This window comes from Mizuhopecten yessoensis, unplaced genomic scaffold, assembly GCF_002113885.1.
Source record: "Mizuhopecten yessoensis strain PY_sf001 unplaced genomic scaffold, ASM211388v2 scaffold3819, whole genome shotgun sequence".
In the NCBI taxonomy this organism is placed as follows: domain Eukaryota; kingdom Metazoa; phylum Mollusca; class Bivalvia; order Pectinida; family Pectinidae; genus Mizuhopecten; species Mizuhopecten yessoensis.
The window spans coordinates 346630-368416 of NW_018405235.1; the positions used below are offsets into that span (position 1 = coordinate 346630).

The 21787-nt window shown below is 34.2% G+C and overlaps 1 protein-coding gene across 2 annotated transcripts in view; it reads left to right on the plus strand.

Moving 5' to 3' along the window:
* Nucleotides 1–3745: 3745 nt before the first annotated feature.
* LOC110448080 overlaps nucleotides 3746–21787 on the plus strand; it is a 58747-nt gene continuing 40705 nt past the window's right edge. The window contains exons 1-3 of one of the 2 annotated variants that reach the window (XM_021494122.1): nucleotides 3746–3790; nucleotides 3901–4166; nucleotides 19744–20030. In XM_021494122.1, coding sequence (XP_021349797.1) covers nucleotides 19745–20030 — 286 coding nt within the window. In that variant the 5' untranslated portion in view covers nucleotides 3746–3790; nucleotides 3901–4166; nucleotide 19744. Of the gene's footprint in view, nucleotides 3791–3881; nucleotides 4167–19743; nucleotides 20031–21787 lie in introns of those variants that run through there. The other variant, XM_021494123.1, reaches the window with a different exon arrangement.

Genomic DNA, 21787 nt, shown 5'->3' on the forward strand with positions numbered 1-21787 from the left:
GTGTGACGTCAGTAAGTGGAAAGGTCATCATCGACATGTCTGTCGACACAAATACAGGTAAGTAATTGTTTGTTTATAACCAAAGCTTGGTTAATCATGGTGTCATTGTTTATTTACATTTCCGTATTTTTTATTATTGTGTCGTGTTTTGCACATTTTTATTATCAGACCACAAATGACGTTGCTCGGACCACGTGACATTTGATGTCACGCCCCCGGAAGTGACTAGTGGTCCGACATGACACCTCTGACTTATCGATTGTCGATAGAAGGCGATCACGTCTTGTCAAGCCTTATATTCAAATATGTAGATGTACCAAATCGCTGTGGCATATTTACGATCGAAATTGAAGACAAGTGAGAGTAGGCTATTTCCTTTGTCTTAGATGAAATATGTATTCTTAATTTTATACTTTGTCACTCTTATGTCATATGAAATTATATCCAGTCACAACTACTTTGAGTATCATGAATCCCTTTGAGTTACTTTGATATATATATATATATACATTTTCGTTAATTAACGATTCGAGTCGAACCCGCATTGGAATGCCTGGCAAATATTTATTTAAACGCAATAACATAATTGGCACATGACTGTTCTAATTGATGTTCTGAATATATCCCCTGCCTAACGGAAAAAAACCGAGTGTTTTCATTTTAGAAGTGTTTCCTGTCACCTCAGAACCTAGGTGCCAATATTGCAAATTATCGTCGGTGAAGCAATGGTGTTTCCCCTATTATTTCATGACTGCATGAAAAATGAAACTATAAATTACAATATTTACATTTGCATGGCATTGTCACTATATAGCCTCTTGGAAAGCTGCGTCGTTGATGGGACTTTAATTACCATGCATCACGAGACACAATTCTTAGCGTATTAATACAACACTGACCGGAATTACAATATCCAATATAAATAAACATGACGGCTGCTGAAATATCGCTGGGCATTGTGAGATTTGACAATGTCATTGTAAATTTATGTGCAAAATAAAATAAAAAACACTTTTATTACAACGAAAACAAGACCAAGGTCTGCAATATCGTACAAAATGCACATCGGTTGAAATCACCAATGCCGGCAATGGAAACAATATTGACGCTCATGCAACTTATCAGAAATATCGTCTGTTACACTGCACTGATCAACAGGGGGTCGTTACAAATGTCTGAAATACACATATTCTATAGACCTACTGATATGAGTCACAGCACAAATCAACATTTCAGACATTGGTAACGAACCTGTGCTCCGTCGCAAGATCACTCACTTCAAACGCTATCAGTTTCACGCGTCTCGCATCCACGGTTCCTGAGTTTCTGACAACACGTCAAATAACGAGGCTGTTATAGAATCTACCGACTGTTGTCAGGTTTCCATACAATCAACAAGTAAATTCACGCCTGGAATCTTTACAAAATGAGCAGAGAGAAAAGTTCGAATTTACTCGTGGAGGGCAAGGTCGGATTTACGGTGTTCACTGTATTTGTCCATGCGCGAAATTTGTTTCGGGGAAATTTCGAAACAATTCTAAATCTAACTTTCAGCTGAGAGTTCTATTGATAAACCAAAATCACCCTAAAGACATACCATACGCAATTGTATTGATACTGAATAGTGGAATAAAATTGTTCGTTAAAATTTCAAAGTACTACTTTGTTTGCCAATCAGCACGCGACAATACGCTGTTCAAACTATTGAACGAAATTGTGTGGACTGTCAATAAGGCGGGCATTTTTAATTTTAGATATAAATTATAAGTTAAAAAAGAACATAAGAGGCAGAGAAAACGTAAATATAAGTATTTATCACAGTTGATAAAATCTTTGTATCGATCTCTACCAAATACACTTGTGATTTTCTAACGAATCAGAAAGCACTCATTTATTGCGCGGACGTATATATTCACTCGTTGCACTCCGCGCACTCGTTAATATATTCGTCCGCGAAATAAACTCGTGCTTTCTGATTAGTTAGAAAAACACAAGTGTGGGGTCTTGCATATTGAACTGTTATTGTATGGTATTTATGATCTATTTGAACGCATTATGATTTGTTTGCTTGCAAAGCTGCGTCGTTCAAATAGATCATAAATACCATACAAAAACAGTTCAATGCTTAAAGATCACATCTGAACTTTGTGTCTTGTTTCATTTAACGCATAACCTTGCTTTTGCACTGGCAGCTTTCTGTTGTTCCATTCGGCAGGAATATACATGATTATGTCCTCATATCTACATCTATCTTAAGTGCCTAAGCTTATTAAATGGTTTTGAACCATGGTTGACCATGGTAAAACATGTCTAAAACCATAGTTTCACATACTTAACTATTAATATGTAATGATTATATTACTAGATGGTCTAATGTACACATGCCTTTTTATACTGTAATCGCTATGCACTGAATAGTGTATGCTATAACATATCATGTATTGAATTGATCGGCTGATGAGCAAAATGTTCCAGGCTTAATAAATAACTTGAACTTGAACAATACATAACAAGGTTCCACCATCTTTTGACCTTTTGCATGAAATTGCCATCCATGGTCTCCACAACCGTGGTCAATCCAGCCCGTAAACCATGGACTAACTATGGTCAATCTACCCCATAAACCATGGACTAACTATACAGTGACCATGGTCAACCCATCCCATAAACCATAAACTAAATATACTGTGACCATGGTCAATCCACCCCATAAACCATGGACTAACTTAACTATGACCATTGTCAAACAGTCGCCCAAACGTTCCACTTCCAGCATACACGCAAACATGATACACGTGGTGTAAGTCCTTATATAACCGTAGCTGTTGATAGGATATTTATCCTAATAGACATAATTCACGATCGTGAAAATAGGTGTATTGAGCTATAAATATGTATACTGCTTATTTCTATACTGTAGTCTCATCTGCTATTTTGTTATTCTATAGAGGGAAACGTTTATATGAAGAAGCAATTACTTTTGTATTGTATTTCGTTCTAAACTTTGTGTCTTTCTCACAACTTTCCCTCCTTTCTGTTGGTTTTCTTTACCTGAATGTCTAGTTGACTGTTAGTCTATATACCTCGACACATTTCAATCAATATCTAGTCAGTTAAAGTAGCGAAATATCTAGTTACCATCCCTATACGATGAGAGAAAGAGATTAAGCCATATTTTAAACAAACACAAAACAACAAAAACGCAACCAGGCAAAAGATCAAATATAGACAAGTTTGATTTTTTCTCTTTATTTTTTATTATACATGTTGCACAGCGTTCTCACATTCAAGTTATTGGAACTACATTATGTTTGTTTCAAAACAGTTCAAAACAGTTCAAAACAGATGACTGTTTTAGCATCGCAACAGTCACGGTGTTATGAGAAAGAGTTTCAATAAAGAAACATGACAAACACAGCTAGGAGACTTGTTTGTATAAGAAATGATTTAATAAGAGTTCATTAAAACCCAAACAGCTGTCTTTTAATATTTATTTATACTCATATTGATACTATTTTCACAAACTTAAATTGCTTTAAATAGAATGATAAAATTCATGTTTCATTAGATGGATTCGTAGAGCAATATAAATATCCAAAATTTAGTAAATTGATATTAAGTGCTTAGAAAGTCCAAATCTGCCTCGAGCGCTTGATGGTGTTCATAAAAACGACACAACAGTAAAGAATAATTAAAACATGAACCGCCTTTCTCAGGTCGTCCATAACTAGGCGTTGTCGTTGTATTTGGTCAGAGGTTTTCCCATTGTCTCACTCCCTTGTGATACAAGGTAAATATTTTTGTTTTGTTTGGAATCCTTTGGCGTAGATGATTGCATAATGAGAGAACTAATTAAACTTGTGAATGTGTTGTTAAACATGTACCTTCTCATCTGTCCAGCCCAGGTAACGCAGGTAGCTGTCCGGAAACAGGTAAGACCATGAAAGCGAAGATGGCACAGAGTTGACAGCTGATCATGATGGCAAAGTCATGCGCTGTTCGTCACCAGTGTATGCGTGTGTCGACAGCCGGAGAGCGATCCCAATAGAATCACTGTCTCAACACCGACCAGCACTTCAAGTTCAGGGGAGTCACACTTTACAGGGCCAAACTTAACACACCAGAAAACAGGAGAACACATAAAACAATATCGTCTTTGATGGGAGGTAAGTTAGACCTTTCATTATCAATACTTTTAATTGGATTTGTTTCTTAATTTCAGACAGGAAAAGAAAAATGAACGGACTTCATAACGGAAATATGCACATGCGAATCTGTTGAAAGTGTTTATTCACTGCTAGATATTTGTTTGCTACCATCTTAGGTTATAGAGACAATACTGTGGACTAAAACGCGCGACGGACTGTTCCATACTGTGTTTAACCGGAACTACCATCTAAGGTTACAAAGACAATATATACTGTGGAATAAAACGCGCGACGGACTGTTCCATACTGTGTTTAACCGGAACTTTGATTTAAGAGAACTTGGAGCTGCTTACCCTGAGCGCATTGCAATTGTGACATTGCACAACGTCTAAAGGATATTTTTACGAATGGATTTTAAAGTAAATTAAAGTTTAATGTTGGACTAAATGGATCAAACGACTCGACATTGGGCATCTGATCCAATCAAAACAGTAAGAGAGAGAAAGAGGATGCAAAACGGATATTGAAAATCAGAAAATTCTGATGGTAACAGCTATCTCCTTAAGGACGTTTCATCAGCACATTATCATACATTTTTAACAATAAATTATGATTGACACCGTTTTTAAGATATGGCTGACGACGACGCCCGTGTGATTTACAGAAACACAAGTCGTACATATTAATGGCTTTCAGTAATGTATTCATTTTCCTTATTCAAAATGATGAATGGACTCTAATCATACTTAATGGTAATAAAAAAGATGTTTAAAAAAAGAACAAAGCCATATTGTAAATTAAATAATAATGAGAATCCGAGGTTTGATTGATATCCATAAAAGCATACATGATTTTTTTTAAACATGCCTTTTTATGAGCGATTGTTATCAAGTGCACATAGAACAAGTTTGTTAAAAAGTAAGAAAGGCGGATCTGGGGTTGTTAACATAGAATATCATCAAAGAGACATCGCATTTCATATGTAAGATGTAAGGCTTATATTTATGCATTGTCTATATTGATGTATTGTCTATATTGATGTATGCAGTGATATATCATATTTTGTGGCCAGGGCGAAATTGGTGTATAGCTGTTGTCAGACCTTTTCTGACCGACTGATGATATGTATGAGCTTATTCACGATTGTCGTACCTACTGGTCAGTACTTAGGGCCATTTGTCCGTGTATTGGACTGGTCATCCGGATTTATGGCACCTGTACCGATATATGTCAATTCTGTGTATCGCGGACTGGTCAACATTTACCTTGGACATTGTTGTACCGACAGGTAGAAAGTCAAAGCATTCCGTGTTGTTCTATAGACAAGTTTTATGCACGAGCAGGGGATCCTAGTGGTCAGTCACTACATATTTACCGTACATTACTATGTGTAAATCATTACCGAGCTTTACTATACATGTCACTTCTTACATCACACATGTAAGGACTGTTTTACATATTGGTATGTGACCGTAGTTGACCTCTCCTGGTAATAGTGCTAATTACTTTTACATAACGCATTTCCCTTGATTCGACCTCAGATTTCCTGCCGTACGCCACATGTGGTTCCGGACACGTTTACCCTCCCTAACCACTGAGCGTTGCCTGTGTACTGTGTTGGGGAGTACTTATATGATATGCCTCCGTGTGTGTGGTATCACCCCGTTACCTCATAATGTCATTTCGTGTTGATTCGCACTTCTCTAGTATCATGTTTTGTTATTACAAATGATTTTGAATTATTGTTTCGTCAAATTTGTGTAACTATAGCGACCAGTCTTCATACCATAAAGGAAAAAAAGGATAAGCACATCCTTTGTGATAAAGTCTATTTCTAGTTCGTTTTCTTGATTCCGTACTTTAAATGCCTCTATACATCTCCTTGTGTACGTCTATAGATCATCAGCGGCTTCAATTTAGCAATCACGAGAATAATACATAAGATATTTGCAACTCAAACATGTCTGTAGGGAATGATAAACTAAACATATATCCTCAATTTGTCAGGTATAAGCTCAGAGGCTCTCATCTGATTTTGATTCCTTAAATACATAAGGTGACTGACAAATGATAGATGTGAAAACGAGAATCTTTGTGATAAAACGCCTTGTCTGAATGTATAATTTTAATTATCAGTATATTCATATGTTAACTGACTTTTTATAAAGTATTAATCGACGCGCTAATATCTGTTATTTTACAGGTAAGTTTGCAATGGGTTGGCTCTTTTTCTTCAGACTCACTGATTTAGATTGACCTTCATGAAAGACAGTCAAAATCGTGCAGATAATATTTGACCTGTCATATTATATGACCTATATTGAGATGATTTTATTACACATGTAAATTTTCCTTGAGAGAATGATAATGAACTAAAAAGTAAGAATAAATCATTTATTTGGTGTCTTTTCATCAATCTTAGCGTACATCTGCGAGGGCCAGATGTGGTAATACGGCTGATAACGTTTAAATAGAAATTAGAAGTTTATTGTCTGTTATTTTATGTAAGACATCAGTGATAAAAACCAGGACATTTCCTGATAAAAACCAGAAAATTTCCCGAGAAAAAAATAAAACATGCAAATATTATATAATTTCAATGCAAGGTTTCGAAATATGAATTCATCATCATTATGTATTCATCTTCATGCGAGAACTGATGTCCATCAATATTGATGGTTATTGACATGAAACCGATAAAATAAACAAAACCGGCTTACTAACCAAAGCAGGGATAACATATGTAGGTAATAAGATTTGAGTGAATAATATTTTGTATAGACGTTCCATAGTAGTTTGTAAAGAAAATATAATTTGAGCTTGAAGTATAATACCTGCCTTTTAAATAGACGTTTAATAATGTACCATTATTCTGATTATGAATGCGGTCGGGGTTTCTTAAACAAACGCTTACGAATTAGCGAAATCCGTGTGAACCAGACTCGATTGATTCAATTATATATACATGTGAACCAGTATAATACGGAGACCTTTCTTACTGTGTAAAAACGACATGTTTCATTTGCGTTTCGTCAATCCGTACTAATAGCTGTATTGTTTTTGCATTACATCTACCTTTCTGTTCCCATTGTAATCGTCTATGTAAGTACATTAGTATTGCGGAGGTCATCCTCATTTTACCTACACATTAGACGTCTGACATAGTGATTGACAAATCTATATACACCTACTGTTCTAGGTAAAGCTTGAAGGAAACCAATCGCTTCTATTAACATAATATATTTTAACACACATACAACCTGTTCAACAGTTTAAATTCGTATGTTAATGGTGACATCTACATATGGGTCAATACTGTAATATATAAAAAAAAACACATTCTTGTTTGACAGAAGGGTCTCTCTAGTTTCGTGTGTTTGATGACATATGCGGAAGGTTTTCTCATCAGGTCATATCCTAAACCGCATCACGACTCGTATAGCGTAGCTTCTCTACCGTAACCTATCACGCACGTGATGGCCACTTAGTCTACTTCCGTGTGACAATTGCGACGCTTTTTGACATGTTTGACGTATTGCTGAAAATCATTTCATATTCGCGAAAATGTTTGCAGTTCAATTTTCGAAACTGACCTGCAATTCGATATACACGTAGATGAATGGGAAACTATAGCCATTTGGAATGACAAACGTAACACACACATGTGATTGCATGTTTAAAATTTGATTAATGCCAATAATGCATTACACATCATCACACAGCTGTTCGTCCTTCTAGAACTCATCAGTGAGGATGGGCGCAAACGGGAAATATATTATATGTATTGAGATGAAAAGCAGAAGTAATTTGATTAAGTGTTTTGAAAACTTTAAAAAAAGTCTTACAAAAGTTATAGCAACGCTGAATATGATTTAATTTCAGAGTATCAGAAAGTGTATTATAGTTATTTTGATAAAAAAAAACAACTTTGGGCACTTTAATACATGCTACTAAGCGTTACTTTTATTTTAACAAAATATTATATAAAACAGCTTATATCTCGTTCAAAGAATATTTTATTGTTGATGTGCTTTTATGTTTGGACTGGTACAAAGCATCAAACATTGACTAATTGAATTATAAAACATTATAACATCTTGAGCTGATGTCTCTTTCTAAGTCCATTGGAGATAGTGGCTATTTAATAAATCTTTGTTGTTGCGCTATTATTTCAGACTGGTACACGTTATTCAAAATATGGCTTACTTAATTTCGCTCATATACTATAACAGGTCACTGGCTTACAAGAGCTTGTTAATAGTGAAGCGTGTAGATGTCAACTGTGTAAACCGCATGGGGATGCTAAGCTTGTGGTTTGGACGATGATTATGACGTTTGTCTCACATGAGCCTATTCCGGTTTTTCGTATTGCAGAGTTATCTTCTCTTGTGACCAGGTATTGATTGTTACGTTATTGGTTTGTGCGAGAAAATTACGTCGTTTTCTCAAAAAATGATGACGTTACTCTCACAAACAAATGACGTAACAAGCTCACAAGAGCAGATAACTGCAATACGCAAAGACGGAATACCTGCATCCACGCAACTAGTTATTCTTTTATAACACTAGTCGACAGAATAACCGCGGACGATAAACGCCCTATTACCTTTAACACTAATCAAATTTCTTAAACCTACAACGAGTGTTCATGTTCTACTTCTCTACCATGCCAATGATTACCTTCTCACGAGTAGTGTAAATGATGTCGATAGTTTTAAATCTCGGTGTTCTGACTGGGGTATGGTAGTTTCCAAACGTTTATTCTCACAGCAAATCCAACATAAAACCCAGTATTTAAATTATATCCATGCTAATTATCATGATAAAATCAATATTCAAATACCTAACTGTTGGAAATTTTTAAATAAACAACTCAACGTGTTTCGTAATTATTGAGTAAACATTCTAATTTCACTGCCATACGTTCAATTTGCTTATCTTAATGTTGATTATATTTTTTATTTTATAGCATGATTTCCCTTTTTGAAAAAATAGTTTAATGATTGTTGATTGTTCCATATTCACAAAACATAAGAAAAAAATAATTGTGAAGCTGATATTATATATTTATTTAATTAAGGAATGATTTTTATCTTTTCAACATTTATGAGGTCATAACAACAATGGGTTTATGGACATATTGAATGAATCGCGTTAGCGATTCATGTAAAATATGTCCAAAAACCCATTGTTGTTATGACCTCATAAATGTTGAAAAAATAAATATCATTCCTTATATTTACATTGACGAATCCTTTCAGTGGATCGATATAACAACGAATAAAACAAATAAACAGGGTTTGTTCCTGCTTATACACGGGTGCAACGCAGTGGCGAGAACAGTGTTTTTTCGCGGGGAAATGTGACACTATCGTGAGAGATCTTAGCAACCGTCAACAACAATAACACAACAAAATGTAGTTCCATATTCAATGTTTATTTGTAGCACAGGACACGTGAATACGTGGATATTTCACCAAGCACAGTTCAATAATATTTTAAGATGTAAGAATTAAGCATCTAGGTCGGTCGTTCCGAGTGAGTTGTTTTTGTAGTGTATTATTACGCAGTGTGATCAGGTTACTATCAGTTCCCACGTGCTGAGATTCTATGAACACCTGTGTTATGCATTTATGAATGTAATTTTTGTCAATGGGTCTAAGCATACAGAATGTAAATATATTGCAATGGTGTAGATTGTTTTGGTGATATTCATCCTTCATAGAACGCTTTGTTTTAAACTAGAATTTATTGCGATGATTTAGATCCATTTTAAGCTACATGTTTATGATAATGAATAAGTGCTAAAACGTAACATTTTGAACTCGCCATATATCACAAATAATGATATATTATATACGGAACCTGACACAGCAGCTCATTGTTTGTTATGTAACACAGGGAACACTCTCGGGGCAAGTCCGTAACATTCTAGAACATATCATAAGTGATTTATGACTCTTCAAACTGCAGGCGAGAAGGTAGTGTATTTCAATATGATAAGTCATTAATTTTACAAGCCTATGTTTACGATATGCATTTCCTCGTACACAACATCTAGTTATGTCACTAGTATAAGTAGTCGTGTCACACACACCTCCTAGACATCAACGTAATTATCCTTTTCTGTAATAATTTAATGTTTCTTTTTTATTTGTTTTCTAATGTTTACATTACTCAGATGAAGGTCTACAGTTCGGCGTCATATATGCCACAAAGACGTATGTAGATTTGAAATTCTCTATCAGTGACGTACAACTTGTTTTTAATATGCACCAGAAACAAATCCTTGCATGTCAGCCAAAACCTAGACACAGTGAAAAACATATTTGACAAGATGGTTGCAGTATACACACAGGTGGAAATCACATGATGATAACGACCATAGAAATTCTTAATAGAAGTGGGTATAAGCTAATGTATTTTGTCGACAGAACAAGAACACCACGATAATTAAAGTCTTGAAACAGAATATGGCATATAGAATCACTGGTGATTTGTAAACAGCATATCCAAGGAAGCTGAAATCAATACTTTTACTATGGGAAAGACTAGTAGCGATCCAGGCATAGCTGTTGTTAGCGAGCTGGTCATTGTTGTTATACTATACATACGTATATGGAGCTGAAGAAAAGGAGTCTGTAATATATCTTATTCCTGTATACTGTAGTATAAATCAGTTGCAAGCAGTTATTAAAATGTTGTTATTTAAGAATAAAACAGCATCATATCGGAATGTAAAACTAAATATTCGTAAAGATATATCGTCTTCGTACATTAAAAGCTTTTGTAACTTCAGGTGAAATATAAATGTCTCACGCCTTTGTTTTACGGTAGAGATACACAAAGCGTGAGTATGAAGGTTCTACGAATACATAATATAAAGTCAAATGTGATATATATCCCTTTCAGTAACTTCGTGGCTAATTATAACGTTGTAATTAACAGAACAAATTCTTCACAAAATGCAAAAACACATAATAGACAGGGTCAACGCGCGCGGCGCATGATAGAATGAAATATTAAGTGAGGCGTGGCTGTCTATTGAAAGCGACCTTACCTGGTCAACATACATAACTTAACACAATTAAAACTACGGATTTACAGAACAAGGACAGTAAGGGAATAGCTGAACAGACATACAGGTACAATTTAAGGTCGTATTTAGGTCAATTGTCAAAATACACAAAAAAATGTAATCATTTAGTTTGCACGAAAAAAGCATACACTTGATCTGCAAGAAAGAAAGACAAATCAAACATTGTATGTCCCAACACGTGATTAATATCAAAGACAAGCAAAGGTGTAAATAAGAGAATATAAATACGACAACAAGTTTTATCACGACATCAAAGAGCTTTGATTGGCATTTATAGCGCGTGAAAAATATAATCATGAGTAATAACCCAGGATTTTTGCATGAATGGTCCTGAGAATTAATACTATAAATTAATGCATACGAATGCAATAATTTGCACATGAAAATATTTTCAAATTCTACAAAATCGAATCTAATTTTTTTTCATTAAAATTGAATTAAATGTAAAAATGAAATAAAAATAAAAATAGAAGACTATTTTTGACGACGGCATGGTTATTACTTTTTGAAGTCTTGAAAAAAGCAAAAGTCAAAATATATAATTAAATGTGGTGATTTATTATTTTAACAGTGTACTTGAGTTTATATATTTCTCAAGTTTATCGGTCAAATGCTCTTGATTCTGGGCTCAATTTTGTATAACCGTGTATTGTCAAGAAAATGAAAATAATACATTACGACGTCACAGTACCATGACGCTGTATGATTATGACGTACAATCAAATATTTAGATTGGATTTATTTTCAATAAGGATATCATTTCGGTAAAAAATGGTATAAAAAATTCGAATGAGTTCCGTTTATCCGTTTTTAGCCCATCTGGTCCAAAGGGGATGAAGGGCTACCAAGTTTGTTCAAATGAATGACTTTGACTTATATTCAAGGTCACAGGGGTCAAATATGTTTTAAACATTTGAACCACTTCTTCTGAATAACCATGAGGCCTAGGATAATGCCAGTAACATGCTGGAATGAATGACTACCAAGTTTGTTGAAGTTTATGACCTTGACATACATTCAATGTCATAGGGGTCAAATATGTTAAAAACCTTTAAACGTCTTCTTAATAAGCAAAGGGTCAAGGTGATATTTGGCCATTAACACGCTGGGATGAAGGACTACCAAGTGAATGACCTTCGCCCATATTCAAGGTCACAGTGGTCAATATATGTTTAAATCTTTAAATGATTTGTTCTATATAACCAAAAAATCCAGGGTAATGATATTTTGCCAGAAGCATGCTGGGTAGGAAGACTATACACTCTGTTAAACCTGATGTCCTTGTTCGACATTCAAGGTCACAGGCGTCATATGTTTAAACCTTTAATAGGTTCTTATGAATCAAATACTGATATTCTGCCTGTAGCTGTATTTAAGTCCACTTTTTAGATTACAAGTCTGAGATAAATACCAGGTGAGCGATGCAGGCCCATTTGGCCTCTTGATCCTCGTTCTATACACACATGAAAATGTCAGTAAAATAAGATATATTCTTGAAATATATATGATATTGAATAGTAGCAAATTATAGAATATCCATTTTATAGTTGATAAATAGAGAAACATCTGCAATGTCTCATTTGAAATGCTAGGAATTGAACTGGAATATCCGATACCTAAATATTACCGGTACGTAGTCTGAAGTGCTAAGTATCTAATGGAAGATAGGAGTAGGCAGTTTAGTGGGAATATGTGTCAATATCACTCTTCCTGATATCCATACCTGTAGTGACAATTATAACGACCCGTCACTTTACAAGTCGTGGGTGGGAAGGACAGTTATACGCCATTTTAACAATATGCAGATACTGCTTCTTTAATATTCAATCATTTTGATTTTTTTTGTCCTGTCTTAAATAAAGAGCAAATGATATGAATGATATCTTTGATGTTATCATGAATATTGAACACTTTGAGTTATCGAAAACTGACGTATCAATATTTCGAGAAGAAGTATTGATGATGGTGTATGAACCCTAAGATAAAAACAAAAAACATGGAATTCTCAGTGCACCCTTTTTTGATTGATAGATGCATTGGATGCCATATTACCATTGCCACGTGCCTTTCGTTGTTAACAGCTGTATAAATCAGTGTAATTCATTTTTTGGCAAATTGTATCAATTACCAACGTTTATAAGTGCTATCTCGTTATGTGTCATACGTTCATCTTTGTTAACCAATGTTACAGACCTACAGCTATTTCAAGGGCTTTAATGGTGAGAAAAACAGGATGTGATGATCAGAAAAATAATTCTGTGATGTAACAAAAGAGTTTTATCACTCATAAGTATCAGGTTTTTGTACGGATCATAAATCAGTTATTAAAAATGCTTTCTTATAACGAAGGCATACTTGTGTTCCTTGGCAAAGAATGATTACTTGAACTTTGGAATTTGACATGAATTTCCCCAAAAGCAGGTAAATACCATCACATGGTAGATAGTGAGTAATAACTGTAATACGCAACAAACACACTTTCAGCACATATTAAGCTTCATTAATGAAGAGATGTTCTTACACCAAAGAAGGACTCGATGTCATTACCTATTTATAAGGACTATCGTTCATCGTAATCCTACGTCTTAGTGTTGATATGGTGTTTGCTAGTTTGTGTAAACGTCAGTGAAATGAGTTATATCCCTGTCCAATTCATAACTCACTACTTGATTTGAGGTAACATCAAAACCGTCGAGTTGGGCAGTGAAAGGTCATGCTTTATGAATGTATAATTGTCATAGTGAATGCCAATAGACGTTTTTATCAAACTACATACATATTAATGTTTATTTCAGAAGAAACTTATTTCATGTTCGCGTCGATGTTGTTAAAGTTACTTTAGAACAATAACCATCAACATTAAATACCTACATCATAAGTAAAATGGTGAGATCTAATTATTTATTGTTATAGCAGCGATAATGAAAAACGCTCCACAATCAAAATATGTCTTGCTGCGATAAACAGAATGACACTATGAGTGATATTACAAATGAAATACAAAGCATTGACAAATGGGAGCAAAATCATAGTCAAGTAAATATTAACCAATGCAATTAAATCGTTCGAAACACTTTCATGGGAAGTGAGTTATCTGAGTTTTATATATGTGCAGTACATAAACCTATAGGCTTTATATGTGATCATAAAATCAGCAAATTGTATATACATAGATTTTATTCTGACAAAATTATGGTTTATAATCCTTTGACAGTCAGCTCTGAAATACATTTGCGATTGTTTATATCGTACATTTTCTAACAGTGTTTATATGTCATTACTTATACAGTACATTACGTATAGTGTGTACACGTGTTGACAATACAATACATTTACATAAATAAATCCATTTATTAATAATATACTTCTTTAAATTCGATTACACATTGATTCAAGGACTCATCTCACATGTGGTCGACATAAAATATACAATATTTACAACATGAGTAAAAACAAAAATACATAGCATAGCATACATACACACATAAAATACAATAGGTTAAGCTAGTAGCATATCACAGGTAAGATAATAGTATCACAGGTTTGGAAAGTACATAGTATGTCACTTTAGCCATTCCGCTAAAGTGTTTACATTACTTTTAAATGCTATATGTGTCTATAGAGTAGGTTTGCGTGTCGTGTCTATATGTGATCATAGAGTAGATTTACGTGGCGTGTCTATATTTGAGCATAGAGTAGGTTTGCGTGTCGTGTCTATATGTAATCATATAGAGTAGATTTAAGTGGTGTGTCTATATGTGATCATATAGAATAGATTTAAGTGGCGTGTATATATGTGATCATATAGAGTAGGTTTACGTGGTGTGTCTATATGTGTTCATAGAATAGATTTACGTGGTGTGTCTATATTTGATCATAGAGTAGATTTACGTGGCGTGTCTATATGTGATCATAGAGTAGGTTTACGTGGCTTGTCTATATGTGTTCATAGAGTAGGTTTGCTTGTCGTGTCTATATGTGATCATAGAGTAGATTTACGTGGCGTGTCTATATTTGAGCATAGAGTGGGTTTGCGTGTCGTGTCTATATGCGATCATATAAAGTAGGTTTACGTGTCGTGTCTATATGTGATCATAGAGTAGGTTTACGTGGCGTGTCTATATGTGATCATAGAGTAGATTTACGTGTCGTGTCTATATGTGATCATAGAGTAGGTTTACGTGGCGTGTCTATATGTGATAATATAGAGTAGGTTTGCATGGTTTGTCTTTATGTGTTCATAGAGTAGATTTACGTGTCGTGTCTATATGTGATCCTAGAGTAGGTTTACGTGTCGTGTATACATGTGATCATATAGAGTAGGTTTACGTGGCGTGTCTATATGTGATAATATAGAGTAGGTTTGCATGGTTTGTCTTTATGTGATCATAGAGTAGATTTACGTGTCGTGTATACTTGTGATCATATAGAATAGGTTTACGTGGCGTGTCTATATGTGATCATATAGAGTAGGTTAACGTGGTGTGTCTATATGTGATCATAGAGTAGATTTACGTGTCGTGTCTTTATGTGATCATATAGAGTAGGTTTGCATGGTTTGTCTTTATGTGTTCATAGAGTAGAGTTACGTGTCGTGTCTTTATGTGTTCATAGAGTAGATTTACGTGTCGTGTCTATATGTGATCATAGAGTAGGTTTACGTGTCGTGTATACATGTGATCATATAGAGTAGGTTTACGTGGCGTGTCTATATGTGATCATATAGAGTAGGTTAACGTGGTGTGTCTATATGTGATCATAAAGTAGATTTACGTGGTGCGTATACATGTGATCATATAGAGTAGGTTTACGTGGCGTGTCTATATGTGATCATAGAGTAGATTTACGTGGTGCGTATACATGAGATCATATAGAGTAGGTTTACGTGGTGTGTCGATATTTGATCATAGAGTAGATTTACGTGTTGTGCATACATGTGATCATATAGAGTAGGTTTTCGTGGCGTGTCTATATGTGATCATATAGAGAAGGTTAACGTGGCGTGTCTATATTTGATCATAGAGTAGATTTACGTGTTGTGCATACATGTGATCATATAGAGTAGGTTTACGTGGTGTGTCGATATTTGATCATAGAGTAGATTTACGTGTTGTGCATACATGTGATCATATAGAGTAGGTTTACGTGGTGTGTCTATTTGTGATCATAGAGTAGATTTACGTGGTGTGTCTATATTTGATCATAGAGGAGATTTACGTGTCGTGTCTTTATGTGATCATATAGAGTAGGTTTGCATGGTTTGTCTATATGTGTTCATAGAGTAGAGTTACGTGTCGTGTCTTTATTTGTTCATATAGTAGACTTACGTGTCGTGTATACATGTGATCATATAGAGTAGGTTAACGTGGTGTGTCTATATGTGATCATATGGAGTAGGTTAACGTGGTGAGTTTATATGTGATCATAGAGTAGATTTACGTGGTGTGTCTATATTTGATCATAGAGTAGATTTACGTGTCGTGTATACATGTGATCATATAGAGTAGGTTTACGTGGTGTGTCTATATGTGACCATAGAGTAGATTTACGTGTCGTGTATACATGTGATCATATAGAGTAGGTTTACGTGGCGTGTCTATATGTGATCATCAATACGACACATTCACAAATAATGACCATATGTGATAACAAATATGGTGATATACACTTTTTACATGGTATTAAGCATAATAATTTAATATTTTTTATATTTTCTGGTATGGGCTTTCTTTGGTGAGACAAATTCATGAAAAAATATCATTGTATCATAGTACCAAAGTGCTAGTATCTGGTGGGTAGAGGTGGATTGGTCGAGGCATAGGAACACAGTGCAATTAATCAATATATACATACATATACATACATATACATATATCGTCAATATAAATTTGCATAAGTTTTGTGCATCGATCAATGAATATTTCCTTGTTATTAAAAAATAATAGATGCAGGTTTACTTGTACTAAATACTTACTTGTCCATCAAAGTCTTTAAAGCATGAATTTCCATTTAAACAATAATTTGTTTTACAAATTTACATAAAATGCCTTCACTTCACATGCATGCATTTTTCAAATTACATTCAAATATTTCATCTAAGATTAATGATCATTTCCGTGACATAACACCTTCATGCAATGTTTCGAAAACTTCTGTGTTTATTTGACAGATTAGGACAATTTTGATTGATACAATGTCATATTATACATGCTATTACACAACGTTTACACTCCCTACAAGGGACAAATGGTGTTTATTATACCATGGAAATAAGGGTGGAGCCAGTTACCACGAACGGTTGACATGATGAGTTGAAAATGGTTAAATTATCATGTAGATAGCAAAGATTTTCATTTAATTTTTCATATGTTTAAATTAATTTCTCGTCAATATACTATCATGTGATAAAGACAGGGCTATCAATGCTAATTCTACCACAAAGCTTTATGATAAATGAATATTTCTTCAAAAGCTATAAGCAGTATACATTAATCATCTGATGACTCGCTGTCGGTACGATACGTATCCAAACAAAAGAAAAGTTAGTGTCTTACCATTGTGCGAGCTACATAGTATCAATCAATTATATAGAAATGTATTCCCTTAATTTGTTTTGCTGACGTCGTCATGCACGTCATCACGAAACAATAGCCACAACAAAAAACATAATTTTGACCATCCCGCTTTTGTCCTATGCATGTATGTTATGCCCTTAGTTAATCCAATGTCAGTAAGGTGATTTGATAATGAGATATGTATATATATATGTATTTCATTACAACACAACATTGTGACAGAAATTCTCTGACAGCTGTAACAAGATTATTCGACAAAGATACAAAGGGTAACATCAGCAATCATCAAATCTTTTGCAAAAATCATGTTTGCAATGATTTTTTAATGCAAATTTTAGATTCGCCGATTGTTTGAGCACTGTGACAAACACTTTGTATATAACTTTGACGTATGGTGACATCATGACGGGAACCACATGTGGTAACGGAAATGCTTAACCTATCAGGAATATATTGGCTCACATTCGGCTGTTCATTGCGGTTCTCGTTGATTCTCCTTTTGTTTGTACAGAGTTTCAACTTAGTTCTTATTTTTTCGTATTGATTTCGTCATTGTGTCCTGACGCTATGATTTATATATATAATTTATAAATGTGTTAATTTGAAATATATGTATTTTTGATATATCAATAGTATAATGATATAAGTATATTTTTAATTATGCGTAGTATTGTTATATAAGGTTTTATCTTATTTAAACGACCATTATGGTTTTCATATTTTTCCTTTGTTTTTGATCAAGAATAACGTCACAATTTCGATATAGATTGTTAATGACGTACAATGGATTAAAATTATAGATAAAGAAGTCGTTATCTCCGAAGGTTATTTTTTCCTAAAATACAATGTTCATTTATTATCATATTATATTAGACAAGATATACGTTGTCAGTTAAGTTACATTTTTGAATATTATCTCAGCATTTTTAATAAACAAATATACTAAACCAACCTTTTGCTGTATTTAAGAAAAATCGAACCTTTAAATTTTGTACTGTTTCTATATGTTTTCCATGTAAGTGAAAACCAATAAAACTTGAGTAAGTCCTTTAGATGCTCGTAACGAGATCGAGACTAGACCTCAGTCTCTGTTTATGTAACATATCGTGTTGGCAACAACTTTCACTGATAAGTAATTGTTGTATTGACAAGTTGTCATATTACAAATGCTTTATTTGAATTCAAATGGACAGTGTTGTAATGTTATCGACACCAATAGTTCAGCCTGATAGTTAGCCAGAGGATATATTTTACTTGAACAACATACTGTAAAATACGACATGGAATATCAAAACGTCATATAGCAATATATTGTAAAATATAATATGGCATTTTAAAATGTCATTTAACAATAAATTGTAAAATATAACGGGGCATTATAAACGGTAATATAACATATTATTGTAAAAGATCACATAGCACATAGGTCATATAATAACATGACATTCTTACTTAGCCATGTGGTATACATTGTTTAACAAATAACGAACCTTGCCTGTGTTTACAAAACAGCACCTTCTTTCATTTCAGCAAGACGTTGTTAATACTCCAACTGATGTCACAATATTTTTGCTAACCCTTGTCTTGATTTCAAAACAGAAACTTGTTCATTTTCAATGAAGACCAACTTTACTGCTAAGAACGTTGCAATTTTCTCGAGAATATTTATATCCATTATTGATTTAATTCCTTTTCAGTAAGGTTTTTTATTTGTTTTTCTACTTGTAATGCTTCGTCACAGACAAAGCAGACCATGTTTTACCTAAGTATGTCTTCTAATTGTCTGATTGTTTTCTGGTACATGAAGCATCAATCACGGAAATAAGCAAACCTTAACGCACCCTTATAGAACGACTTACATTAAGTGTTGAATTAGTTTTACTCACTTTAATATCTTTTTTAATACTTCATTCCTTTTCAGAATGGCCCATTACCATGGATATATACCAGTGCTATTAAGTATTTTCGTAAGTGCGTGCTGGGGACAACTGATTCTACCAAAAGGTCGTTATGACGAAACATTCAGGGGATTATGTAGGAAAAACGAAGAGTACGTCAAGGTACCGTGGGACTGCCAGGCCTACATTCAATGTAAATCTTCGCCAGGAAGTCAGGAAATATTTCTCCAGAGGTGTCCAGCATCCCTAGAGTTCGACATGAAAATCAAATCATGTAGATGGCCAACGTCAGCGTGTCTCTCAGTAGAAGGTAACTATTGAATTTCTTTTCTCAAGTTAGAATTATTTCGTTGTTTTCATTTCATTAGGATTCCATCAGTAATACTATAGCGACAGGGAGAGTATGGTATACATCTGGAAATATTACTTATCTCATCGGATCTGCATGAAAAAAATGTAATGCAAACAAATTGCTGTAAGTAAAATGAAAAGTGTTTTCAAATGGTAAATGTTTTCCTTGATGTATTTTAACTTAAACTTTTTTTCCCAATGAACTTAAGAGGCGCATTCGATAGAGATCGACGAAAGTTTCATTTGTTATGTGCAGTTTTATAGAACAATATGGCATACTTAGTCACAGCTGTTTAGTACGCTACTCAATGAAAACGTCAATCAGATGACACGAAACACATCGTATTTTACTGGTTCTGAACTTAAACGGCAAGGTTGAATACTTTAGAAACATCAAAGGAAATAATTTACATACACACTTCCGATCTCTTATCAGAACTCCGATCTTATTCTTATATTAATTTCGCTCATTCGTAGTCAGAACACATTCCGCAAATTGAAGTAAAACCAAAGAAAAAACACCAAAGCTGTGGTCAAACGTAACTCGTTGAAGTAATATTGACGGTCTAGGGTATTAATAATTTGACGTCAAACACACTGAATAACATGTTTGGCCTCAATATACAAAGTCAGAGTAACAGACTCAGAATCGGGCGACAATCAGCGTTTAGTAGCGTTCAATTTCACCTTTATAAGTGAATTTCCTGTAACAGATATCTTCTTCTTCCATTTACTGCGGCAGATCTCATAGTTGCCGTAATATGACGGCGGCTATGGCCAACCTACGGTGCAACGACGACATTTCTAATTTTATACACTCTTTTATCTTCTCTAAAGCTCTACTATATCCGACAAACCATTTTAAAAATGTGTATGATCTGCTTGATGTTTTGATAAGATAGGAGCAATAAGGTACCAAACAACGGAGTAATAACCTCCAAAGGATGTTTTGCTCGTTTGTCAATGTCTTGCATTAACCGTTTAGACAATATGGCTGCGATTTCCTGGCATTTGATTGGTTGAACTTTAGGTATCGTCCTATTTTGATCAAATTAAGTATGCAGGTGCTTTTTGGCATTGCAATCTATAATTCTGATGCATGATTGCAACCATGGTGACAGTTTGTGGGATTTCTTTTATTGTCCCAATCAGAATTAGACCGTTCCATCATTACTTATGTTAGCATACACGTATGTATGCAACTTCATTAATTCATTCGTTCAACCATTCACGTCAAATTCATTTCACGAAATAACTAAGCTATCCGGAGCTTGTGTTTTAACAAACAACAGGTGGATGCAAGGAATAATCACACACAAAAACGAACTAGTAGTTAAAAACTTAGTAAGATCTCACCAGGGAGGATAAGAAATGTCTATACAAATAAGTCAATAGCAGATACTAGTAGGCTAATAAACAGTTTAATTAAGGTACGAAATAATAATATTTTATCACGAAATTTTGCTTAATACCCAGAATAAATAAAGAAAAACCCAGTACAGCAACTTATTTGGAATGTATGGATTGTAGTCAAAACATTATAGTCGTAAAAATTCTGAAAGAAAAACCATGTTTAGTAGTTGTCATGCTGTCAATTAAATGTGATTCCTATAACCTGAAAAAAACCCCCATTTATCTGTGTTATTTATTGGTGAATACCGTGCACAATTAACGTTATAACGTGTACCCTTTGCACGTCCTCATTTAAATATATAT